The sequence below is a fragment of the Balaenoptera borealis genome, assembly GCF_965194805.1.
Source record: "Balaenoptera borealis genome assembly, chromosome: 14".
NCBI classification, from domain to species: Eukaryota; Metazoa; Chordata; class Mammalia; order Artiodactyla; family Balaenopteridae; genus Balaenoptera; species Balaenoptera borealis.
The window spans coordinates 406997-429311 of record NC_138875.1 but is presented as its reverse complement, the minus strand read 5'-3'; the positions used below and the strand labels follow the sequence as shown (position 1 = coordinate 429311).

At 53.6% G+C, this 22315-nt stretch overlaps 1 protein-coding gene across 7 annotated transcripts in view; it reads left to right on the top strand.

Annotated features, from left to right (window-relative positions):
• The window catches only part of NFATC1 (nuclear factor of activated T cells 1), a 100972-nt gene extending 84728 nt beyond the window's left edge, over window positions 1-16244 (top strand). For 6 of the 7 annotated variants that reach the window (XM_082355637.1, XM_082355639.1, XM_082355640.1 and 3 more), the window contains one exon: window positions 14423-16244. In XM_082355637.1, coding sequence (XP_082211763.1) covers window positions 14423-14472 — 50 coding nt within the window. In that variant the 3' untranslated portion in view covers window positions 14473-16244. The remainder of the gene's footprint in view (window positions 1-14422) is intronic. The other variant, XR_014234460.1, reaches the window with a different exon arrangement.
• Window positions 16245-22315: the final 6071 nt, after the last annotated feature.

Below are 22315 nucleotides of genomic sequence, written 5' to 3'. Positions count from 1 at the left end.
TCGTGACCGCGTCCTCCCCTCGCTGGAAACGGTGGTTTCCACTGGATCACACGCCAGCTTTCCATCCTGCGAGCAGTTTCCTGCCGTGATGCTGCGGGATCACAGAGCTGCAGGGAGACATGCGGATGGAAACTCCGCGGTGGATGAATGTGGCGAGCTGGGTGGGCTCCCTGCGGAGGGGCTTTGACCTGGGCTCGCAGGCAGCCTCGCCCCAGCATCGCACCCCTGCCCTCACCTGCCGTGCCCTCTTCTGCACGGCGTCCTGTTTCTCTCTGCTTTCAAGGCCAGGTCGGCTCACGACCTCTGACTCATAAACAGGCCGACATCCACCGGCCACCACAGTCGGCTGGAGCTGTCCGATCGCCGCCGTCGCTAAGTCTTCAGAGCCGGCATTGGGGTCACCCAGACCCCCTGGCTCCTACCTGCCCCGCCGGGACACGGCGACACAGCGGGCAGGAGCTGGGCCATGGGGCGTGAGCCTCGCTCCGCAGGCGCCGTCCAGCACTTACTAAGTGGTAGGAAGATGAGGAGGAGACTTAAAAATGCAGGATGGCATTCCTTCACGGAGCCCTTCACTGTCACTGGCTGGTTAGAGGACCCCCTGGATTTAGAAACATGTCCTGCTCACCATGGGGATTTTTACAGACACTTTTGGGATTTTTTAAGCAGTTTTCATCACTTTGCTTGCATCAGTGATCTCCGCTGGACCAGGGCTTGCTAAATACGCAGCGTGTTTTGATAAAACGTCTTGCCTGTGCCCTTGCATAGGAAGCTTGTCCGACAGCTCATGGAGCAGGGGACAGTGGCCAGCAGGGAAGGTGCGGAGCTCAGAGCCCCAGCTCCTGCCCTGAGACTCCTGTCACTTCATCTCGGATCTCTTCATGCCCTGTGACGGAAATGGGCCCCTGATTTATCCTTAAGCTCACTCTGAATCCCACGTGAAAGTCCAGCGCAGCTCAGGCGTAGAGATGACCCCTCAAGGTGCCACCATAAGGCCTCACTGATCTTCAGTCTGAGTTAACATTTACTGTGAACTAATGTTCTACATAGTTTGTTCTCTACGTACTGTTTTCTTTCTTTCTTTTTTTTTTTAAGGACATATTTCAAGGCTTCTTCAGAAATCAAATTTAGATAAACAGAGAAGGAATTAACGCTAAATTTCCAAACATACAGCTCCGCCCCAGGGAAAGGAAGATGATGTGCAGGGTACTGTGGTTGTAGCTTCCCAGCTGGGCAACAAGTGCTTGATCTGCTGTGGCATCGCAGGGCTGTCGAGACGCGTGATTGGATCAGACTCCTGACCCCTGGGAAGTTAGAGTGGGGTCAGGGAGAGCAGCTTAAACAGCTAAACAGTATTTAAAATATAAACAATTCAAGATGACAAAGCAGGGCCCCAGACAGTACCCGATTAGCTGCCAAGTAAATTACGGAGGCCAGTGATTCCAGCGCTCTTGCTTTTAGGTTTGAGGGACTTAGAGATCATTTCAGGAAGGACTTTTCAGAGGAGTAGAGATGGGAGCTAAGCCTCAGAGGCTGTCTTCTCTACCTCAACTGGCATCTCTGTTTCACGTGGGAAATGCAGTGTCATCAGGCGTGAGGCCTCTGAAGGACACATTTCCAGCCCTGGGTTCCACATCTGTCGAGTTCGGGAGCGGTCGATTGATAGAACTTCCTCCAGAAACCAGCCTGTAAGACCCTTCCCATGGGGATGTGCCCCTGGTGCCCCGCACCCCCCGGTGGTCCCCGGTCCACAGGCCTGTGCGTCCTTTCCAGGTTCAGGAGAGAGACACAGGTGACTCTCCTGCTTGTTCTTGCAAGTATTGTTAGAAACGGCTGTGCCATTCCTCAGGCTGAGAAGTGGACTTGGGGCAGGGTAACTCTGCAGGGCTGCTCATTTTGGTAACCACCAGGGGCACGGCGTCATTACATAAAGTCGATTAGAGTGCGTGCATGCCGGTCCTGTTGATTTGATTTAGAGCTAACGAAAGCTCCAGTAATGTGCAATTACAAGAAACTTAATGGCCCTTTATACTGAAGGCAACTTCCATGGCACCTAATATACTTTGATGAATTACTCATTATGTGCAGTGTTGGAATAGCTTCTATAAAGATTAATAATTGGATAATCAATACAAAAATGCAGTCTTGGTTTTTCCCTTTCTCCTACTCCAAAGTCAGTATGTCCTGAAGATGATGGGACCTGTCTCATTTGCCCAAATTTTCTGATTCCTTGCCTCCCTCTCTATCGACCTGTTTTCCAAATTAGGAGTTTTGAGTCCCTTGCCAGCTTGGTATTGCACACTTTTTCTTCACGCCGTCTGTGGTTTTTCTGTTCAGATCTTTAAGGAGTGAGCAAACAGGTTCTGCTGTCGGTTGCTTTTGTCAGCACTCAGAGGTACAGTGTAACCCTCAAGGCGGCCCGGGGCCATAGGGAGGGGCAGACTGGCCGCACGGAGGCGGCGGCGGGAGTGGGCTGGCGTCTGGTATGGGGGAGCGGTCGGCACGGGCTGGGGCCTGGGGCAGGGGCGCGGCCGAGGAGGGCGCTGCCCGGGGGGGCAGGTGGGCTGCAGGCACGGGCCCTGCGCGCCCTCCGTGACGTCCATCCTGGGCCCACTCGCGCCGGCCGCGGGTGGGGCGCTGGGCGCTTGGCCGGCAGCGGTGCTTGGTGCGCAGGCAACCCGTGCGAGCGGGCGGACGGGGCGGCCACTGTGTTCAGGACCCCGCGCGGGGCTCGGCAAGATTCGGGCCGGACGGTGGAGCCCAGGAGAAGGCCGGGGCCCTGCTGCCGCGTGGCGGCCGTGCCTGAGTCCGCGGGGACGGCGTGGGAGCCGGGAGCGTGCACCCGCACCCCCCGACGGCGCGGGGCTCCCGAGGCCATGGCTTGGACCTTTTGCTGAAGTTGAACTGGAGGCGCCGCCCTGTGAACAGCCGCGGTGTCCACGCCGCGCCCCCGCTGCCGGCCTCGCCCCGAGCCACCGGGTCCCGAAGTTCTTAGTTGTCCTTCCGGTGCCGCCCCGACGATGCCGGGCCCGGACGGCACCCACGCCCGGACTGTCCTCTGCAGCCCCGGAGGGCGAGCGCTGCCCTGGGCAGGGACGGGGGACGGGGGCCAGAGCGGCGTCTGCTCCCCACAGCCGAGGCCTTGCGGTCCCAGCGCTCGCAGAGCCGGAGCCGTGCCGGACGCGCGGCCCTGGAGGGCCTGAGGCCCCGCGCACGCGGGGAGGACGGCGGAGGGCGGTGCGCTCGCGCGACCCCGCAGGAAACAGTGCGGCGCGGTCGTCGGATCGCGGCCCTCTCCCCTCCCCCCGCGGCCTGTGCACCCTACGTGGAGGTGGTCTCGCAGGAATGCAGTCTAGGAAACGGGGAGTTGCACCGATAATAATTTAAAATACTACTTTAAAAGCAGTGTCGCTTGCAAACTATACCGATAAAAGTGAAAATCTCTGCGTGTTACTTTCATTCCTTTCTCAACGCCCCGGAGGAGCCGGGCTGCTCGCAGTGGCCGAGCGTGGCTGCGCCCTCCCTGGGCTGCGCAGGGCCTGTGGTGCAGCATCTCTTCTCAACGATTGGAACGATAGTTTAGAATATTCTGAAGGTGAGAAAAGTGTGCTTCCCTGTCCGCAGGGGTGTAGGCGTGGCCTTTAGGGCAGCAGCTCTGGAGAATTCTCTTTAAGGGAAATTTCTTCTGTGGTGCCGAAGGGTTCCTTTCTGCCCCCTGTCCATCCCCCAACTAGCCCAGGGCCCCCCAGACTCTTGTGGGCTCGAATCCAGTCGCTGAGGATCTAGTTAGAATGTTCAGTGGGTCTGGGTGGGCCTAAGCGTTCGCATCCTCCCAGCTCAGGCGGCACGAGGACCCGGGCGGCACGAGGACCCGGCCTGGGCAGCGGGGCCTGGCGGGGGGGCGGGGGGGGGGGATGGCCAGGCTGAGCGCTGGGCCCTCGGGTCCCCCGTCGCCGCGGGACCGTGGGTGCTGGGCCAGCCCATGCCGAGCTTCTCTCTGATCGTGGTGCTGTTGCTGAATTATGAAAATTCCAAATGTCCACTGGGGCAGAATAGATAGCATAAAGGGTCCCCCAGCCCCTCACCCCAATTCAAGGCCAGGGGCGGGGGGGTAGTATGGCACTGTCACTGCATCTGCCACCTCGTGCCCAGATGTTTAAAACTCAGTCCCGGACTCACATCTTTCACCCTGTGTCCCTCAGACACAGGCATCCTTTTTTTTTTTTCATTTGTTTTGGCTGCATTGGGTCTTCGTTGCTGCACACGGGCTTTCTCTAGTTGTGGCGAGCGGGGGCTACTTTTCGTTGCAGTGCACGGGCTTCTCATTGCGGTGGCTTCTCTTGTTGCAGAGCACGGGCTCTAGGCGTGAGGGCTTCAGTAGTTGTGGCACGCGGGCTCAGTAGTTGTGGCGTACAGGCTCAGTAGTTGTGTTGCACGGGCTTAGTTGCTCCGCGGCATGTGGGATCTTCCCAGACCAGGGCTCGAACCCGTGTCCGCTGCATTGGCAGGCGGATTCCTAACCACTGCGCCACCAGGGAAGTCCTACAGGCGTCCTTTTAAACGGCCATTTTTTTACACAGTCACACCTAACAGAACTACTGAAGATGCTCGGGTGAGGTGAGGGTTTAGTTCAAGGTCACATTTATCTTTGAGGTGTGGTTTCTCTTCCTGCAAACCCAGGGTCTTCCTGTGCTTCCTTCACGAGCAGCATCTTCTGACCAAAACTGGCGCCAGGTTGGGGGTCGGGTCCCAGGTGGGCCCAAGTGCCCCAGCCTCGGAGTGGGCGTGTTTGACCTCACTGTCCCTTCTGACGCCCCACAAAGTAAGACCAGCCACACGGTGTGTGTCTTGGGCCTTAGGGTGCCCTAACGTCATATGCCCGCCGCCAGAGCAGGACCTGTGTTCCCATAGCCGGGTGACAGGGGGCAAACCTGCCAACCCACAGTGGCTCCTTGTTCGCGTCCGTTTATTCTATTTTATTTTCTAATTAAAGAGGGCTTTTAAATTTTTTATTTATCCAACTCTGTTAATTGTTGGAATAGGAATTTCATCACTGGGGCAGTGTGTTTTCTAGCGGCATATAGCAGGCCCTGGAAAAATGCTTGTTGGTGATTTAATGACCCCAGCGAGTAAAGCAGAGTGAGTTTGGCACAGATAAAATAATGGCCCCGGTCACATGGAAAGCATTCACTGGCACACACCAGTGGGAGGCCCGGGGACGAGCCAGGGGACCCTCCCCGTCAGGTGGCCGCCCCCTCCCCACCGGCCCTGGAGTTTCCACGCAGGGCGTTTGCATTATTTGGCGTATTCAGGCTAAATAAGGGAGCAGCCACGGAGGTAGGACAATTATTCTGTTTTAATGGCTGGCAGCTCCACATAACAATGGTGTCCATCCGAGCCAAGCCCGCATCCAGCTGGGAGGGTCATATTTTATTAAAACCGTGACTTGTTGTCATCGTCCCTCCGCTGTCCCATTCTCTCCTTCCAAAAATAGCAGGCCCCGTGGCGGTGGCTTATTATGATTAAAAAGATAAAAATAAGTGAAGGCTGAAATAGGTCCAGGACACCCGAGGTAACACGAGAACTTACTTTTTAATGAAACTTGAGAAACTGTTTTATTTTCCACTGCTTCACAGAGCATCTCTGGAAAAAAAAAAAAAAAAAAAAGCAGAAAAGGATTTTAGTGATGTTGCAACTCTGCATTTTCAGAATTACAGCAGTTGTGATGCGCTCGTGGCAAAATCACCGTTTTCAGCCCAGAGTCTCATGGAGGCGGCGCCTCCCGAGGGGGGTGGGCAGGGGCTGCTGGTGGAGCAGATGCGGCCACGCCGTGGACACAGAGGCCACCGGACCTGGGAGACAACTGACCCGGGCCCACCTGTGGGGAGGCGGACTTGCCAGGAGGCCGCCCCGTCTCAAGAAACTAAACACCCACACGGGAACCACCGCCTCATGTTTCCTGCACCTGAGCTGACGCCCCCCCCCCGCGCCAGTGGCACCGGAGCACATGCTTCCCTGGCTGTGCCCTGATCTCTGAATTGCGGCTTTAATCCTGTTGAATCTCGGCTTAGCTCACGTCCACTTTGCTGCCCTAAGTGAGAACTGAGTGTAAATGCACGTGTCCAGTGCAAACGGGGACGGTGTGTGTCCATCACCTGGGGGCACATGTGTCCCAGCGGTGACAAAGTCACAGCAGTGACAATCATTACATCCATTAGGATTCTCAGCCACCATCAACGGGCTTCCTTATCCAAGAATCGTTAGATTTGCAGGCTTAGCACAGCAAATGGGATCTGGAGACTTCCTAGAAGTTAGTTCTTTAAGAAGAGATTTGGCCTGAGACAGCTTTACTTCTGTCTACCTAAATTATCATCCTCTTAGGTTACACTACTAACTTTAGCCAAAGGTATATTTTCTGGGAAAGTTAGCAAATACTTTTTTAAATTATCTTTTAGTTATAGGAAGGGGAAAGAATGTCCTTCCTGTTTTGTTTTGCTCTTCAAAAAGCTATTTTGGCTTTCCCTTAAAAATAAAAATGTTTTTGATGACTTGTCCTCTGGAAGAATACGCATTTTTCTGTCCCTCGGAGGAAAATGGAGTGGGCAAGTAACAGTTGCTTTTGTGCCATGCGTTTATTTATGTGCAGTGTTTAATTTGATGGTGAGCTTTGATGGAAAGAATCGTGGTACCTCATGCAGCATGTGGTGGTGTGTTGGAATGGAGATGGGGACAGAGCTGTACGGGGCCCGCAGTGGAATCGCCAAGACCTTCTTTGTTCCCTGTATTGCTCTTGTTTAAAGGACATTGATGCTTTAAAGAAATAGTTCTCTCCATAAAAATGCAGCATCGCAGAACGTTGTAAAGCCAGAGATGGAAAAAATGACAGTATTCCTGCTGGGCTGGCTAGTTTACTAAGTAGCAGTAGATAAATACTGTTAGTTTTTAAAAATTCATAGTACAATTCATTTCCTTATTGGAACTAACATAACTATTGAAAAAGAGAAAGATGCTTTAAACTGTGTTGTATGTAGTTAAGTATGTAATCATGGAGTTTGGCTAATGTGATAAGCTGTATCAACAAATATGGTTTTTTTTGAATTCACACAAAGGTATTATTTGTAAAGTATGGTCCTTACCGGAGTTAATTCAGCTTTTTTTTAAAGCGAGGATTAAACAGTGTGGCTAGGTTAACACTGCTGAACTAGATTTCTTATTCTCTAATCCCAAGCCCAGGCCTGAGAAACTAGGATGATGTCTGTGTGAAGGCCCGCTGGAACATTCTAGCACCTGCTTCTCCTGGCCCCTCCTTCCCCAAGCCGGGCAGGCAGGGCCACGTCTCCGCTGGGGTCCCGACAAGGGAAGGGGACAGAGCCCACCGCCCGCTCCCAGCCTGGGGTCAGGCACAGGCGGCTTTCCCGTTGTTTTTCCCGGTCGTCACTCACAGCTGCGTCCGATGAGAGACTAGCGACACTGCCGGTTCTCTGTGACCAACGAAGGGACACGGCTGATGTTCTCATTAACCTGAAAAACCTACGCAGATACTGGTTCTGATAATAAAGGGATCCACACACACGTTGTCAGAAATAAGGAAACTAAAAGAGTTGAGGTGGCCCTGTCCCTCATCCCGCTTTGTGTCTTCTGGTTGAACCCAGACTTTGCATTAACTTCAGACCAGGGCGGCCGCCACTCACACGCCCCGTCGTCTTCTCTTTTTCCGACAGTCGGTAAACAAAGCTCACCAGAAGGTGCTGGAGCACTTCTCTTCCCTTTACCGAGGCAGGACGGCGAGCCCGCTGCTGGGGCCTTCTCAGCAGCCATCCTGCCACATGGAGACAGACCCGGGCTGCCCCCCAGGGAGGCCCCTGCCGTCCCCGCTGTGTGAGCACTGGTGCGTCTCCTGCCCTCTCTGGTCCCATCCAAAATAAGAATCAGCGTAGTAGCTGCCGCCCAGAGCTGGGCAGATGCGGGGGCCATGCCTTCCGCAGCACACAGAGCTCTAAGCCAGGAGGATTCTGTTTCTCCCACTGACATGACTGAGGAGTTCCCTGATTCCTGGGGCAGAAAGGGGCCTCAGTCAAGCCTCCTGTTTCCACAGAGAACAGCTCCAGGCCCCCCAGGGGCAGGACAGTCTCACGGGGGCTTCGGAGGCAGATGAGGACAGGGCCCGGGTGGCCTTTGTCCAGCACTTTCCCCACAGCGTGTTCAGGGCGAAGGCCTTGTATCAGGTTTTCTAAAGGAAGGTCACAGGCTGCTCACACGTCTCTGAGTGATGGTTTGAATGATACAGCGTGGACATGGCAAGAACTTAGGTCTGAGAGAAGGTGAAAAAGTAAAGGATGCTTGGCTTCGAGGTTGCCCACCGGCATCGGAGGAGCCGGGGCCCAGGCGCTGCCCAGGGAAACCGGGCCAGGCCGTCTTTAAAAACAGCTGCACCTTGAAGCCCTCCTGTGGCTTCTGTCACTCCGTAGGGATTGCTTTATATTTTGACTCTGACCACGTGCTGTCCTATATTTCCTGGGGTGTCAGGGACCTGCTGGGTGTCAGGACCCTGGGTTTTCCATCGTAGTCATTCTTTCCTCTCGCAGAGCAAAGTGATATTATTATCACTGTGTTCAAAGTCCTGATTATTTAGAGTCAAACACAGAAGCATATGTATCGCTTCTTCCCTTAGAGCAGGGGAAGCGGGACGGTTGGTGATAAAGTCTTGGGACTGATAAGGCCGTGACCCTGGCTGTGAGGAGCCGCCTCGGGGCTGGGAGGGTGAGAGGTCCCCACAAGCCCGGGCAGCGCTTTGACGGCGGGCGGGCAGCTGCTGATTGGATGTCAAACCTTAGAAACAAGTCAAGTCGGGTAGAAGAGTGGGAATAGAAGAGTGAGAAGCTCGCCAGGTCCGCCAGAGCCTCCCCAGGCTGCTCATGTGACAAGCAGGCGCTGCTGCGGGGTTGCGGTGATGTTCCTGAGACAGCGGCCAGCGTGCCCCCTCCTGGCGCCGGTACCTGTGCCAGCAGGCTGGTACCGACCAGCTCACCTGCTGTCAGCTTTAGAGCCGGGGCCGTGCTGCTGGCGTGTGGCTCCTCCAGGGCGGGGGAGATCGTCCTCGGTCACCTGCAACGTGTCCTCCTTTTCCAAAAAAAGTTTCTGAAGCACATAAAAGCTATACAGGAAAAATGACTGAAAGAAAAGGTCTTTTTAGCTCGAACAGAACACTGTGTGTGTGGTGGTTGGTGGGCGTGTTGGTATTTTGTTTCGTTGAAAGAGAAACGTGCACAGAAAAGGAAAGCAGCGACTGTGCCCTCGCCGCCCCACGCGTCTGTGTCCTGAGTGGCCTCACAGCGGAGAACGTGAGGACCAGGGACGGAAGGGACCCGGGGGTCGGGGGCAGAGCCGGGAGGAGGGGACGGGCAGGCACGGGTCCCGAGGGCTGGGCTGTCGGGATCATCGAGGCCCTGTGCCCGTCCGCCTTTCCGACTTTCGCAGTAAGCGCTGAGAAAGAGCAGTTCACGCCGGCCCTGTGGATCTGCCCGTGGAGCCGGGAGGGAGCAGCCCGGAAGCTCCCAGACCCGCGGCGTGTGCAGGTGGGGAGGAGGCCGGCCCCAAGTCCTGGTCTCAGCTGCTCCCCCGTCGCTCAAGGGCAGTGGCCCCGTTCCCACTGGCCAAGCCTCCATGGTCACACTGCCTGCCTTGACTTTCTCGAGGGGTTGTCGCAGATGTACATGCAGAGGGCTTAGAAAGTAACCCTGAAGTCTGCGTAGGTGTTGGGTGAATACATGGTTTGTTCGTTCCTTAACATTTGTCTTGAGATCCTTAGTTGCATTCAGAAACCAAGCATTCAGAAACGTGGGAGCACTTTGCTTAAAGGTTAGGCGTTGAGAGGGAGAAATACATAAAAACTGTTTGGACTCACAGCTCCTTTTAGGTTTGCACGGCTCTCAAGATAGTCACACAAAACCCGTGCGTGAAACCTAAGAGGTGGACCGTGCATGTTTCACTACAACACGAAGCTCTGACGTCAGCTGTTCTCAAAGTGGGGGTCAAGAGAAGAAACTCAGATATGAAAGGACAAATATTTCACTTTAAAAAGGACATTTCACCGTATTAGTTCATTTACATGCTCATTTATGAATAGCAGAGACATCTTTCTATAGTGTCAGGAAGGATATTTACAAATGTCATGCAAGTACAGGTGAAAAGCTATGTCTGTACTTTGTACATGTTAGTTTTGGTATTTTAAAAAATGCTAACTTCCTTTTCTCTCAATTCCAGCTTTATATATAGAGGTGGATTTGTGTGTGTGTATCAGATATACACATACACCCTGTGTACATACCCCAGATTAAAACAACAATTCAAACTGCCACATGAGTTTTAGAAAAAAAACAAGAGTTTCCACCTTAGGAGCATTTTAGAGAAAAATTAAATATAAGGGAAAAAACCCTTCTTATTAAATTGCGGTATTACAGCTCACCGCATCCTGTTGCAAGGACATCTGACGTGAAGCAGAGCAAAGGTTCCTCTTTCAGGTTCCTGACGATCCGCGAGGGTCACATGTTACCTGCAGTTCAAAATACTTCTGTAAAGAGAACAAACCTCTGTGTCGGTGGAAAAGCTGAATAAGAAGGTGGAAATTATCAGTAGAGAGAAGACATTGTGGGAAATCGTAGGTGTCATCGGCACAACCATATCAAAGAGAGAAAGCCACCCCCAAAATAACCCACACAGAGCCCCGCGCCCGGGACTGATACGGGCTCGGACCCATGACCTCACGGAGGGAAGATAGGATGTGGCTGGGAGGCGGCGGGGCCCCAGGACCCTGTGCTGCGCTCCCTCGCCCGCCGTCAAAGGCCCCTCCACCTCAGCAGCCCTTCCCTGATGTGGTCTTTTTTTATCCATCTGTGAAATGGGACCGTCATGGCTTCCCTACAGGGTTCCTGCCCAGATTGTGTCTGTGGAAGAGAGTGAGGTCTGGGCGTCCACCCTCAGCCGTGTGGACGCTTGTGTGAAGCATCATCTGCCGTGGGGTTCCTGGCCGTCCAGCTTCACGTTGGGCAGCGGCCCGGCTCAGGCCCCACGGCGCTCAGGGAAGATGCTGGAGGGTGTTTGTGCGTGTGGGGTGGTTCTTGAGTCTGTTCCTTAAAGGGACGAAACGCTGTGACTCCAGCCTGACCTTGCCAGGTGTGGACCGCAGTGGGTCCAGCTGACAGGCTGTCCTCAGGGAGGCTCGTCAGACACCACTGGCCCCCCGTGATGGGCAGGAGCTTCGGCTCCCCTGGTGCGGCCCGTGCCGCTCTCCTGAGGGCTCCCGACAGGGCCAGGCCTCACTCAGAGAGTAGCCATGCCACGGCCTTCGTCTGGGCCCAGACTGTCCAGGACACACCGAGTGATTGCGCCGCCTCCTACCACCCCGGGCGCCCCCTCCGAGGTTCAGGTGCCCCAGTGGGTAGTAGGGGGAAGCCCACTTCTGAGGCTCCTTCCCCTTTTATCTTGTCAAACAGATGTTAATTTTCCTGTGGTCTGCATAACCCTGAGTAACTAAAAGAGTCTCAGCTACTCTGCTACTGCCTTATTACCCCTGAGCACTCCCAATCCCCATCATTATTACTTTCAGGACTCCCTCTCTACCCCCATAATAATTTACCCTCAGGACACGCTCCCAATCCCCTTCATTATTACCCCTCAGGCCTCCCTCCCACCCTCTTCATTATTACCCCTCAGGCCTCCCTCCCAATTCCTGTCATTATTACCCCTCAGGACTCTCTCCCAATCCCCTTCATAATTACCCCTCAGGCCTCCCTCCCAATCCCCTTCATTATTACCCCTCAGGACTCTCTCCCAATGCCTGTCATTATTACCCCTCAGGCCTTCCTCCCAATCCCCTTCATTATTACCCCTCAGGCCTCCCTCCCAATCCCTGTCATTATTACCCCTCAGGCCTTCCTCCCAATCCCCTTCATTATTACCCCTCAGGCCTCCCTCCCAATCCCTGTCATTATTACCCCTCAGGACTCTGTCCCAATCCCTGTCATTATTACCCCTCAGGCCTCCTTCCCAATCCCCTTCATTATTACCCCTCAGGCCTTCCTCCCAATTCCTGTCATTATTACCCCTCAGGCCTCCCTCCCAATCCCCTTCATTATTACCCCTCAGGACTCTCTCCCAATCCCTGTCATTATTACCCCTCAGGCCTCCTTCCCAATCCCCTTCATTATTACCCCTCAGGCCTCCTTCCCAATTCCTGTCATTATTACCCCTCAGGCCTCCCTCCCAATCCCCTTCATTATTACCCCTCAGGACTCTCTCCCAATCCCTGTCATTATTACCCCTCAGGCCTCCTTCCCAATCCCCTTCATTATTACCCCTCAGGCCTTCCTCCCAATTCCTGTCATTATTACCCCTCAGGCCTCCCTCCCAATCCCCTTCATTATTACCCCTCAGGACTCTCTCCCAATTCCTGTCATTATTACCCCTCAGGCCTTCCTCCCAATTCCTGTCATTATTACCCCTCAGGCCTCCTTCCCAATCCCCTTCATTATTACTTCTCAGGTTTCCCTCTCAATCCCCAACATTAGACATTTTTCTACCACCCCTTGCTGGTCTCACTAGAATCAGGTTTCTGCTCTGGGACTTCATTGTCCTAAAACCTGAGTGGGAGGACAAGCCCCAGTTCTGTGTGGTATGATTGAACTTTCACCCCTGCTCTTCATGTGGGACCTTGTTTACCGCTGTTCCCACCGTGAAGTCCCTGCTTTGAGGTTTTGACTGCTAATTTCTCTTCCTGGGTGGAGGTGGCCCCGCCGCCTCCCTTCCCCCTCCCAGCAGCACCTGCCACCCGGTGGGAGGGACTCTGGCCCATGTGTGGCCCCAAACCTTTCGCTTTTCTCAGAACAGGTTAGGAAGCCCCACTGGGCCCACGGCCTAGGCTGCTTTAGGACAAATGAGATGGTGGCCGCGAAAGCACCTTGTAAACCGTCGATTGCTGAGTGAATGAATACAGGGCGAAGGGCTCTGTGGTGCCCGTGCCATCACACCTCGTGTGTGGATTCCCCGCACACACGCCCTGTATCTTTCTAGTACGTTCCACACACTTGGCCTGAGACAGAGACACCCTGCGTGCAGGTGCGGACTGTCCCGACCCAGGCCAATCCCCCAAGGGACTGGGACGTGTGAGTGTTCTTTGTCCGAATGCTCTTTCATGGCGGCGTTCTGCGAGGTGTGGACGGGGCCTGTGCCTCTTAGGGACGCAGAGGCTGGACCCGTGATGTGGAGGAAACGGAGAGGAGCTCTGTCCTGGTGGCCCGAGTCCCGCCGCCCCGCGCCCCGGGCCCCGTCCTGGCCTCCTTGGTGGACGGGGAGCCTCCTGGGCGGGTGAGCACAGTCTCTCCGGTGTTTACCGTGCGAGGCCGGGGCCGGCCGCAGAGGGCGTGTGGTGCACGTCGGGCGGCCGTGTCGGTGCAGGCGTGTCCCCTGCAGGCCGCTGCCCGGCGCCCCCCTGCCCGCGTGCTGGCGGCCCCGCGGGAGGAGCCCGGGTCTGGGGTCCGCAGGGCGGGCTCCTGACTGTGAACCAGGGCCAGCGCGTTCTGTTATCAGTTCCCGTGACACAATTCCTGGTTCCCCCGCTGGGCCTTATTATTGTTATTCTTAAAAATAGTTGGGGGGGTGTTGAAAGGCAGTTTAGGGAAGGGAGTGGGCTCGGGAAACGCACTCCACTGATTGCTCCAGGAAGCCGCCCTCGGCTGGGCGGGGGCCCCTGCAGAAACACACGGTTTATCTGGCAGCAGAGGGAGCCCAGGCGGTTCCGTGACGCAAGCACGTCCCCACCTCTGAGCCCTGCGAGCGGTGGTGACAGCCTCTGGGCCGCATTTCCCCATCTGGTGCCGTGATGGGGGGCAGATGTTGTGCAGGCCACTCCCGTGGCCTTTGCCAGCTCCTCTCACTTCCCCTCCGGCTGCCAAAAATCACAGGCCGATCGTGGACACGAACAGCGGGACAGACGTGAAGGAAGAGCCCCGAACAAAGGGAGGCCCGGGCCCAGGCGACCAGCCCTCCTCCCCGAGCTGCCCTGGCCTGCCTGACCACGAGGCCACGGAGAGGGGCCCGTGGGGCGTGGACTTCACCGGGGTGCTTCCACTGCGGAGTTTATCTTTTGGTTTTGCAAACCTGTGGGAGCACAGGCTGCGCACCGGCGCCTGGGTCAGTCGTCAGCACCCGAGGCCGAGGCCTGACTGGTCTCTGGGCCTGAGCGGCGGCTCTGGAATCACAGCGCCGGGTCCCGGGCAGCTGTGTCCTGCCGGCTCAGGGCACCTCATCCTCTGGGGACACCTTTTCACAGGCTGAACATACTGACTGATGGAATTTCTGGTGATGTATGTAAGCTCGTGTGCAGAGTCCTGTCTCTCTAATGCTCTCTATTTTTGTTCTCTTGCAGTAAATGAGATAATACGAAACGACCTCTCCAGTACCAACATCCACTCGTAGTCGGCAATTTGGACTCTGAGAAGCTGCGTGGTGTTGATTCGACGGTGACAACTGAGTCAACAGACTGAACTCACACCTGGTACCACTCGGAACTTCCACCTTAGTGAAGGCTTAGATCATTCGTACAAAGAAGTAGCTCAAGGAAGGAAGGAAGGACCACTCCATCTTCTGAAGGAAAGTCATCTCAAGAAGGAAGCGAAGGTGGGTGGGTAGGGGGAGCACAGAAGACAGACCGTGTGATGCTCCCCCGTGACCGCACCCCGACGTGGCAGCCTGACCCCACGCATACCCTTCAGGCACCCCTGCATTTCATACTGGAAGTGCCTTATTTAAGCAGACCGCAGCAGCAGGGCATCATGGAATTGAGCATTGAACTGGCTACCAGGAGAGTATTTGTAGGAGCAAAAGCTGTAAAGACATTTCGTCATGAGGCTTTATCCTATGTATAAATTAAGAGAATACCGGCGAGCCGGGCATGGTGAGGAAAACCTAACACGTTTCCTACTTTCTTCACCTCTTCCTGGGCTGTAATATACAATTCTGTTGCCTTACTTGGTGCATTTCAGAACTCTTCCAAGGTGTCATCTCAGCTCTTTCATGACTGCCTTCCCTCCCCTGTGTTACTCAAGCCTTAGGGCTGTTCATTATAGCATGTTAGGATTTTGTTTTTAATCTGGCTTCGAACATAGCACAGGTAAGTTGAATAGCACAAGGTAGGTTACTGGACAAAAAAAGAAATCTATCTGTCTCGGGATAGATCTTGCATTTGCATGTGTGTACATATATAGCCATATATTTATGTATGAACATAACGGAGGTGGTGATACTCACTCTTCGCCCAGCAAGGGCGTCCATGTCAGCAATAACCAGTATCCATTCTGGAAAATTCACCTGAGGCTCCAAACCCAGCTTCCCAGCCATTTCCGAGGGGGCGTCACCCAACCCCCAGGAGGTCTGTGTGTTGTCATCTCCTGCAGTTAACCAAGCACTTTAGAAGCCGGGAGAGGTGCGTCCACAATACCGTCTGTTACCAAACGGCAAAATTGGAAAGAAACTATAAATAACGTTACAGAAGGAGTGTAATATATTTGTTCAGCTGTAAGATTATTATTTCACAGAAGCCTTATAACTCTGCTTCATCTAAGGAAACGATAACCAAAAACAGCGTTTAATATGTGGTGACTGTAGTGTGTTTCCAGACTAGTTACTGTTACCAGATAGGTTAGTGTGAGCTTTACTACTGCATTTTGTACCCTTAACAGCTTATTACGCGTTATTGCTAGCAGTGACCTGTCGTTTCATGTAACCAAAAAGCATGGTTTAACGAAAACATGTTTAACCTGATAACTGTGCCTTAGGAACTCACGCCCCCCTCCTGGAACTCAGCCGAATCGCGCCCTCGGGGGAGGTGACAGGTCCTGTCACCAGACTCGGCGTTTTGGTGGGGAAAGCGCTCTCCCACAGAAAGAATTATTTTAAAAATATTCTTCTGTACGATCATGTCTTACTTTTTTTTTAAGTCACAGAACCGAAAATCTGAAAGCCATATTTGTAACATTTGCACATTACTGTGAAGAGCTGAAGATATATGGCTTCGTGTACATACGACCCTGCCTTCCCGCCTGAAGCCCTGCCCTGCATTTAGCCTCCTAGGAGTTGCATGAGACATTTCTCGGGAGACTGTCCTATGGAAAGGAAGTGTTTGAGACTGTGTTAGCTCTCTTTGTAGTTAGAAAATCGATCCAATAAAGCAGTATTTTTTTGCTGGACAATCTTAGTTTGAGAGTGATTCATTCTGCGCGTGGAAAATCCTTCTCTGTTCTTAAGCGCGTTCTCCGCTGTAGGTCCGTGTACTTCTGTGTCTGTAAGAGGGGCTTCCCGCTGAGCAGTGTGAGGGGCGTCTCTTTCCTCCTTACACGTCGGGGAGGCCGTCAACCTCTCTGCCCAGAGATGGCGGAGGCTGGCGAGGCCTCCCACGCTCACAGGAGACCTGCCATCGCCGTACAGGACGCGCAAGTGGCCACCTGGCTTTGCCGTCTCCTTCTGCTCCTTGCAGGACCCTCCCTGCCCCTACCCCCACCCCCTGCCTCAGGCTTGGGTGGGAGAATAGCATCTAGTTGTTGATAAAGCCAGGGTGACACCTGGAGCTTCTCCAGGGATGAGTGCCCAGAGTTGTGGAAACAATATTTTGCATTCAGGACTTTCATCAGGCAAGAATTCCTGTTTCTCTGGCCAGAAGGTTTACAGATTGAGGGTAAAATCCTAGAAGAATCTCATCAGCGCAGCTAGCAACCGACTGTCCCAGCTCGTTTCTGTGCCGACGTACTTGAAGGGAACCCGATGATAATGTCCACGGGAGCTTGGGGAATCGGGGGCACACACGCAGAGGGCCTGGTGGGGATTGTGGACAAGGTGCCCTCGAGCCCCCAGATCCGGCTGGAGAGCTGGGCCCCAGAGGGAATCCCGGAGCCTATGGGGCGCAAGGAGGGCAGAACTCCCGTCCGCCTCACTGAAGAATGTGCTGGAGGCTGTTAGTTTCAAAGTGAGGTTTTATAAGCCCACCCCCATTCCCAACAACAGCATTTTATATTCCAGAAATAAAAATATACATTTATAAAATGATGGTTTCTGCAGAGGAGGCTGGGCTCCTGCGAATACCAGTTACTTAGTTTTTGTTTGTTTTATGTTGCTCCTGAATAATAAGGAAAGCATATCCACCAGCTTGTTTCCGGCAGGCAGCTACTGTGTTTTGCTCAGGTGTGTAGACCCGGAGCGTCGGGTCACCTCCCGCCCGCGACATCCGGGGTGACCTCGGCCCTGCGGGAACCCGGGCAGGTGCGGCCCCAGAGCCGCTGACGCGGGACAAGCGGGGCAGCCTCGAGGGGCTGCCCTGCTGACCTCCCCCCTCTCCCCGTCCCGCGCTGCCTGCGGTTCCAGCTCGGCCCCAGCCCAAGACGGGGCCGTGGGAAGAAAATCTGCTAAACGTCAGACCAAGTGCAGCCCGAGCAGAACTGGCCGTGGGAGTACCCCTCTCTGTCCAAGGGGGCCCCTGACCTGAGGAGGCGGGTCCCCGGCTGGTTGGAAGACTTCCTGCGGCCCCCTGACCCTGTCACCCAGACAGGCCGCTCCCTCCCCACCACCCGGGATGCGTGTGTCCCGCCCTGGCTTCAAGGAGGGACCCGCGGGCCCAGCTGCTTCTGCTGGCCCCGTGACCCCCCGGCCAACGACACTGCGACGAGGGGCTCTCTGCGCCACCCTCATTACCTCTGCCTTCAGAAATATGTTCCGCGTTGCAATAACTAAACTGCATTTGAGCTGATGTGTTTGGGGAGAAGAAATTGAAAGAAGAAAGACCGGAGTGACTGAAGCAGAGAGAAAAGGGCCAGATGTGGGAGAAGTCCTTGCTCCACTGTTTTTTTTTTTAATTAAGGTAAAATTCACAGAAGATGAAATGAGCCGATTTAAAGTGCACAACTCGGGGCATTTGGTACATTCACAGTGTTGTGTGACCACCACCTCTGTCCCCCGGAAGGAAACCCTGTGCCTGTGAGCCGTCACTCCCCACCCCCTCTCCAAGCCCCTGGGAACCACGTTAATTCTGTGCGTGGATTTGTACGTGCTGGATGCTTCATGGCCTCTTTCACGGGGCAGAGTGATTTCAAGTTTCATCCACATCACGGCATTTATCAGAACTTCATTCCTTATGGCCAAATACTACCCACTGGGTGGATGGACCACGCTTTGTGTGTCCATCATCAGCCGATGAACATCTGGGCCGTTTCCACCCTTTGGCTACTGTGAGTAACGCTGCTCTGAACATTCGAGTATGAGTTTTTGTTCCAGCCCCTGTTTTTAGTTCTCCGGGGTACACACCTAGGAGTGGAATTCCTGGTAATATTGTAATTGTGTGTTTTACTTTTTGAAGAACTGCTTTCCCTTGTTCAATTTTTAGATTATCCGTCCCTGAGACAGACTCTGGATCACTAACCTGATTTGGAATCACATATGTGAAGCACATTGTATTTATAATTCTTTGTGCCAAAAAAATTACGCTAACTATAAGATGACTAAGTGTTTGTTGATGCCGAAGCAGAAGGCAGCTCTCACCCGTGCCCACCACAGCCTCTTGGGTGGAATCAACCTGCCCTGGTTCCTGCCAGGAAACTGAGGCCTCTGCTTGTGAGTCTGAGTTGTTCAGGTGGTGCCAACCAGGCCCCAGATTACACGTGTGTCTTTTACTTCACACGTCCAAATTCCAAGAGCAGAGAAAAGCGCCTCACGGGGGCCACCGGCGCCGCACTCTGTTTCTTAAAGAACGGAGCTGCTGCAGGCGTTTCACGCGACCTCCCTGCTTACGGTGGGATCTGCCACAGGGCCCTTCTGCAAACAGAGCTGCAGACACACACACACACACACACACACACACACACCCCGTAGAATCTTCCATCCTCCAGCAGCTGCTGTTTTTTGGAGGCTGTGACCACAGGTCTTCAAGCATCGCGGCCCCCGCCCGGCTGCAGGGCTGCAGCTCGCGGTCATGACCTTATTTACCAGGGCACATTTGTCCTCGGCAGCCACTCCTCGCTCTTCGCAAAAAGGAGGAGGGAGAACACTAATGGGCATCTGTCGGTGGGGGGGGGAGGGGAAGTCGCGTGGGGCGTGGGAGCTGGGGCGTGGGGGCCCCCATCCTCAGCCGCCTCTGCCCTCACGTGTGTGTGGGGGGAAGGGTAAGTCACGTGGGGCGTGGGGGCCCCCATCCTCAGCCGCCTCTGCCCTCACGTGCGTGTCGTTTGTGCTCGGGGTTCGTTGAGCTTCAAGGATCTGTGGCTTTATGGTTTTCATCAAAAGTGGAACATGGCAGCCACTCTCTCGTCCAGTGTTCCTGCCCCTCCTTCCGCAGCTGTAGTCACACACACGAGGCTGCGGGAAGTCGGTCCACAGTCCACCAGTGCTCAGTGCCGCAGACTTCTTCTGTTTTACTTTCCTTAGTTTCTCGTGCTGCGTCCTCTTCCGCAGCCTCCCATCCCCTGTGGCTCTAGAGTGTTTCAGGCCCGACGCTGCAGCCTTTAATGCGAGAAGCTGGGTTTGTTAACATGTTAACTCATTCCTCTGACTTCTTGAACATGTAGGAGATAATTATAATACCTGTTTTAATATCCTTGTTTGCTAACTCCATGATTGGTGTGATATTTAGTTGATTTTCATTGACTGATTTTTCGCCTCATTTGGATTGTATTTTCCTGCCTCTTTGCATGATCAGAGGTCAGACATTGTGAGTTTTACCTCACTGAGGGCTGGATATGTTCTGTGTTCTTAATGAATGCTTGCTCTGGGATGCAGTTTAAGTCACTTGGAAAGTTTTGATCCTTTTGGGTCTTTTTAGCTTTTAAACTTTGTTTGATGGGACCAGAAGAACACTTAGCCTGAGGCTAATTTTTCCCACTCTCAGGGCAAAACCCTTCTGAGGACATTCCCCGATGCCCTGTGAAGTATGCTCCACCGTGTGTCAGGCTTGTGTGGGGACCAAGCATCTCTCCCTTTGATCCTTTAGGACCACCACTCTGTACTAGAACTTGAGGGGACTCCCCCCCATGCCTGTGTGGGTCAGGACTCGTCCACAGCCCGAAGACGAACCCTCCGCAGCTCTCCAAGCCCCCTTCTGGGCAACGCGCTCCTCTGCGGCAACGCCCCTCAGCTTTCAGCAGCCTTGGCAGCCCGACCCCGCCCTCTCATCTCCTCAACTCTGGGAAGCTCTGCTGGGGTCCATCTCCCCACACCGGGGGCTGGAAAACCCTCTGCAGGCCGCAGGCTGGGCCGTCGCTGGGTCCCCCTCTCAGGGATCACTGTTCTTTGTTGCCTGACGGCTAACATCTAACACATGTTTCATATATTTTTTCCATTTTTCACTTTTTTGGGTGGGAGGGTAAATCTGGGCCCTGTTAGTCCATCTTGGCTGAAAGCAGAAGTTCTGACGCTTGATTTTTCAAAGCTTCTTTGGTAGGCCAAATTTTAGTCAGAGAAGTAGTCAATCTTCCATTTTCCCTGCGTTTTATATCATATAACAATAATGCTATTCACATAAAAACTACATGTCTAGCCAAGAGAGTGGCTCATGATCACCAGACATGCCTTGGGGCCTCATATAATTTTAACCGGAAGGGAAAGCGTCAAACAGAGGCTGAAAAACGGCCTTTGCTGCCAAATATGCTTTTTACTTGGAGGAAGAACAAAAGAATCGTGGGGAAGAGACAGAGGTTTCATGGCTTTTCAAAATGCAACAGAGAAGAAAAAAACGTATCTGTGTTCAGGTGGCGTGAGACCCTTCTCACACGGCCCTGGTGTCCTGCTGTCCCTGTGACAGGAAGACAGGAAGCTCGCAGCCGCGGCCTCTCCCAGGTCAAAGCCGCTATCAGGCTCATCCCAGACGACACGGACCAAGACTAACACAGTGGGCTGTCGGTGAATCTAGCTTCACACCCAGAAATGAGGGGCTGAAGTTCATGGGCGCAGCTACCTTTTGTGTTTTCATGTACTGTGCCTGGAAAACGTATTAGCTGAGACTACCTTAATTTGGAATTTGGAACAATTAGGCGTTAATGATATTTGGCTGGTTCAAGTTCACTTTTAGACTTTCTAGTGAGAAAGAGGTTTGCGAGCAATTTAATCACTTAAAATAAGAATGTAAGTGGTGTTAAGGTCTTTGGGAACATTCGTTGTTTGCATACAGATAAGGCTGCTAATTATGATTTTTTTCCTATTCATTGTAGTAGACCCAGCAGGACTTTGACTTGAAAATATACCATTAGCAATTAGTTCCTGTAACTACATATACTTGAAAGGAATAAAGTAAATTTTTAAAAAAGTATACCCTCTAATCCAAACCTCTCACTAATTTCTACTCACTCCACTTAATCTAGATAATAACAGTACATGGTGAATTCCCTGGTGGTCCAGTGGTTAGGACTCTGGGCTTCCACTTCAGGGGGCACGGGTTCGATCCCAGGTCGGGGAATTAAGATCCCACAAGCCACATGGCGCAGCCTAAATAAATAAACAAATAAATACTTAAAATTTTAAATTAAAAATAAAAAGAAACGGTACATGGCCCATGTATGTGATTCAATGACACTTTCCAAAGTTATTTTCAAATGCGCTCTACGTCATTTGCTACTCAAAGCCATCCTGTGAGGGAGGTGAGACAAATCAAACCCCCAGTCGACAGGTGAAGTTACTGAGGCCTCGGGGGGAGGAAATTGTCTCTTAACTTGTGGGGCAACAGGGCTTTCTCCCTGTGCTCGTGCTTTGAGGAGAGAGAACTGACATCCATCCACACATCCACCCACCCATCCAGCCATCCATCCACCTGCCCATCCACCTATCCTTCCATCCATCCACCCACCCATCCATCCACCCATCCACCCATCCATCCATCCATCCATCCATCCATCCATCCACCCACCCATCCATCCATCCATCTACCCATCCATCCATCCACCCACCCATCCATCTACCCATCCACCCATCCATCCATCCACCTATCCACCCATCCACCCATCCATCCATCCACCCATCCATCCACCCATCCACCCATCCATCCACCCACCCAACCATCCATCCACCCATCCACCCACCCATCCATCCATCCACCCATCCACCCACCCATCCATCCATCCACCCATCCATCCATCATCCACCCATCCATCCACCTTTCCATCCATCCACCTTTCCATCCATCCATCCACCCATTCAGCCACCTTTCCATCCATCCACCCATTCAGCCACCTTTCCATTCATCCATCCATCCATCCCTCCATCCACCCATCCATCCATCCATCCATCCAAC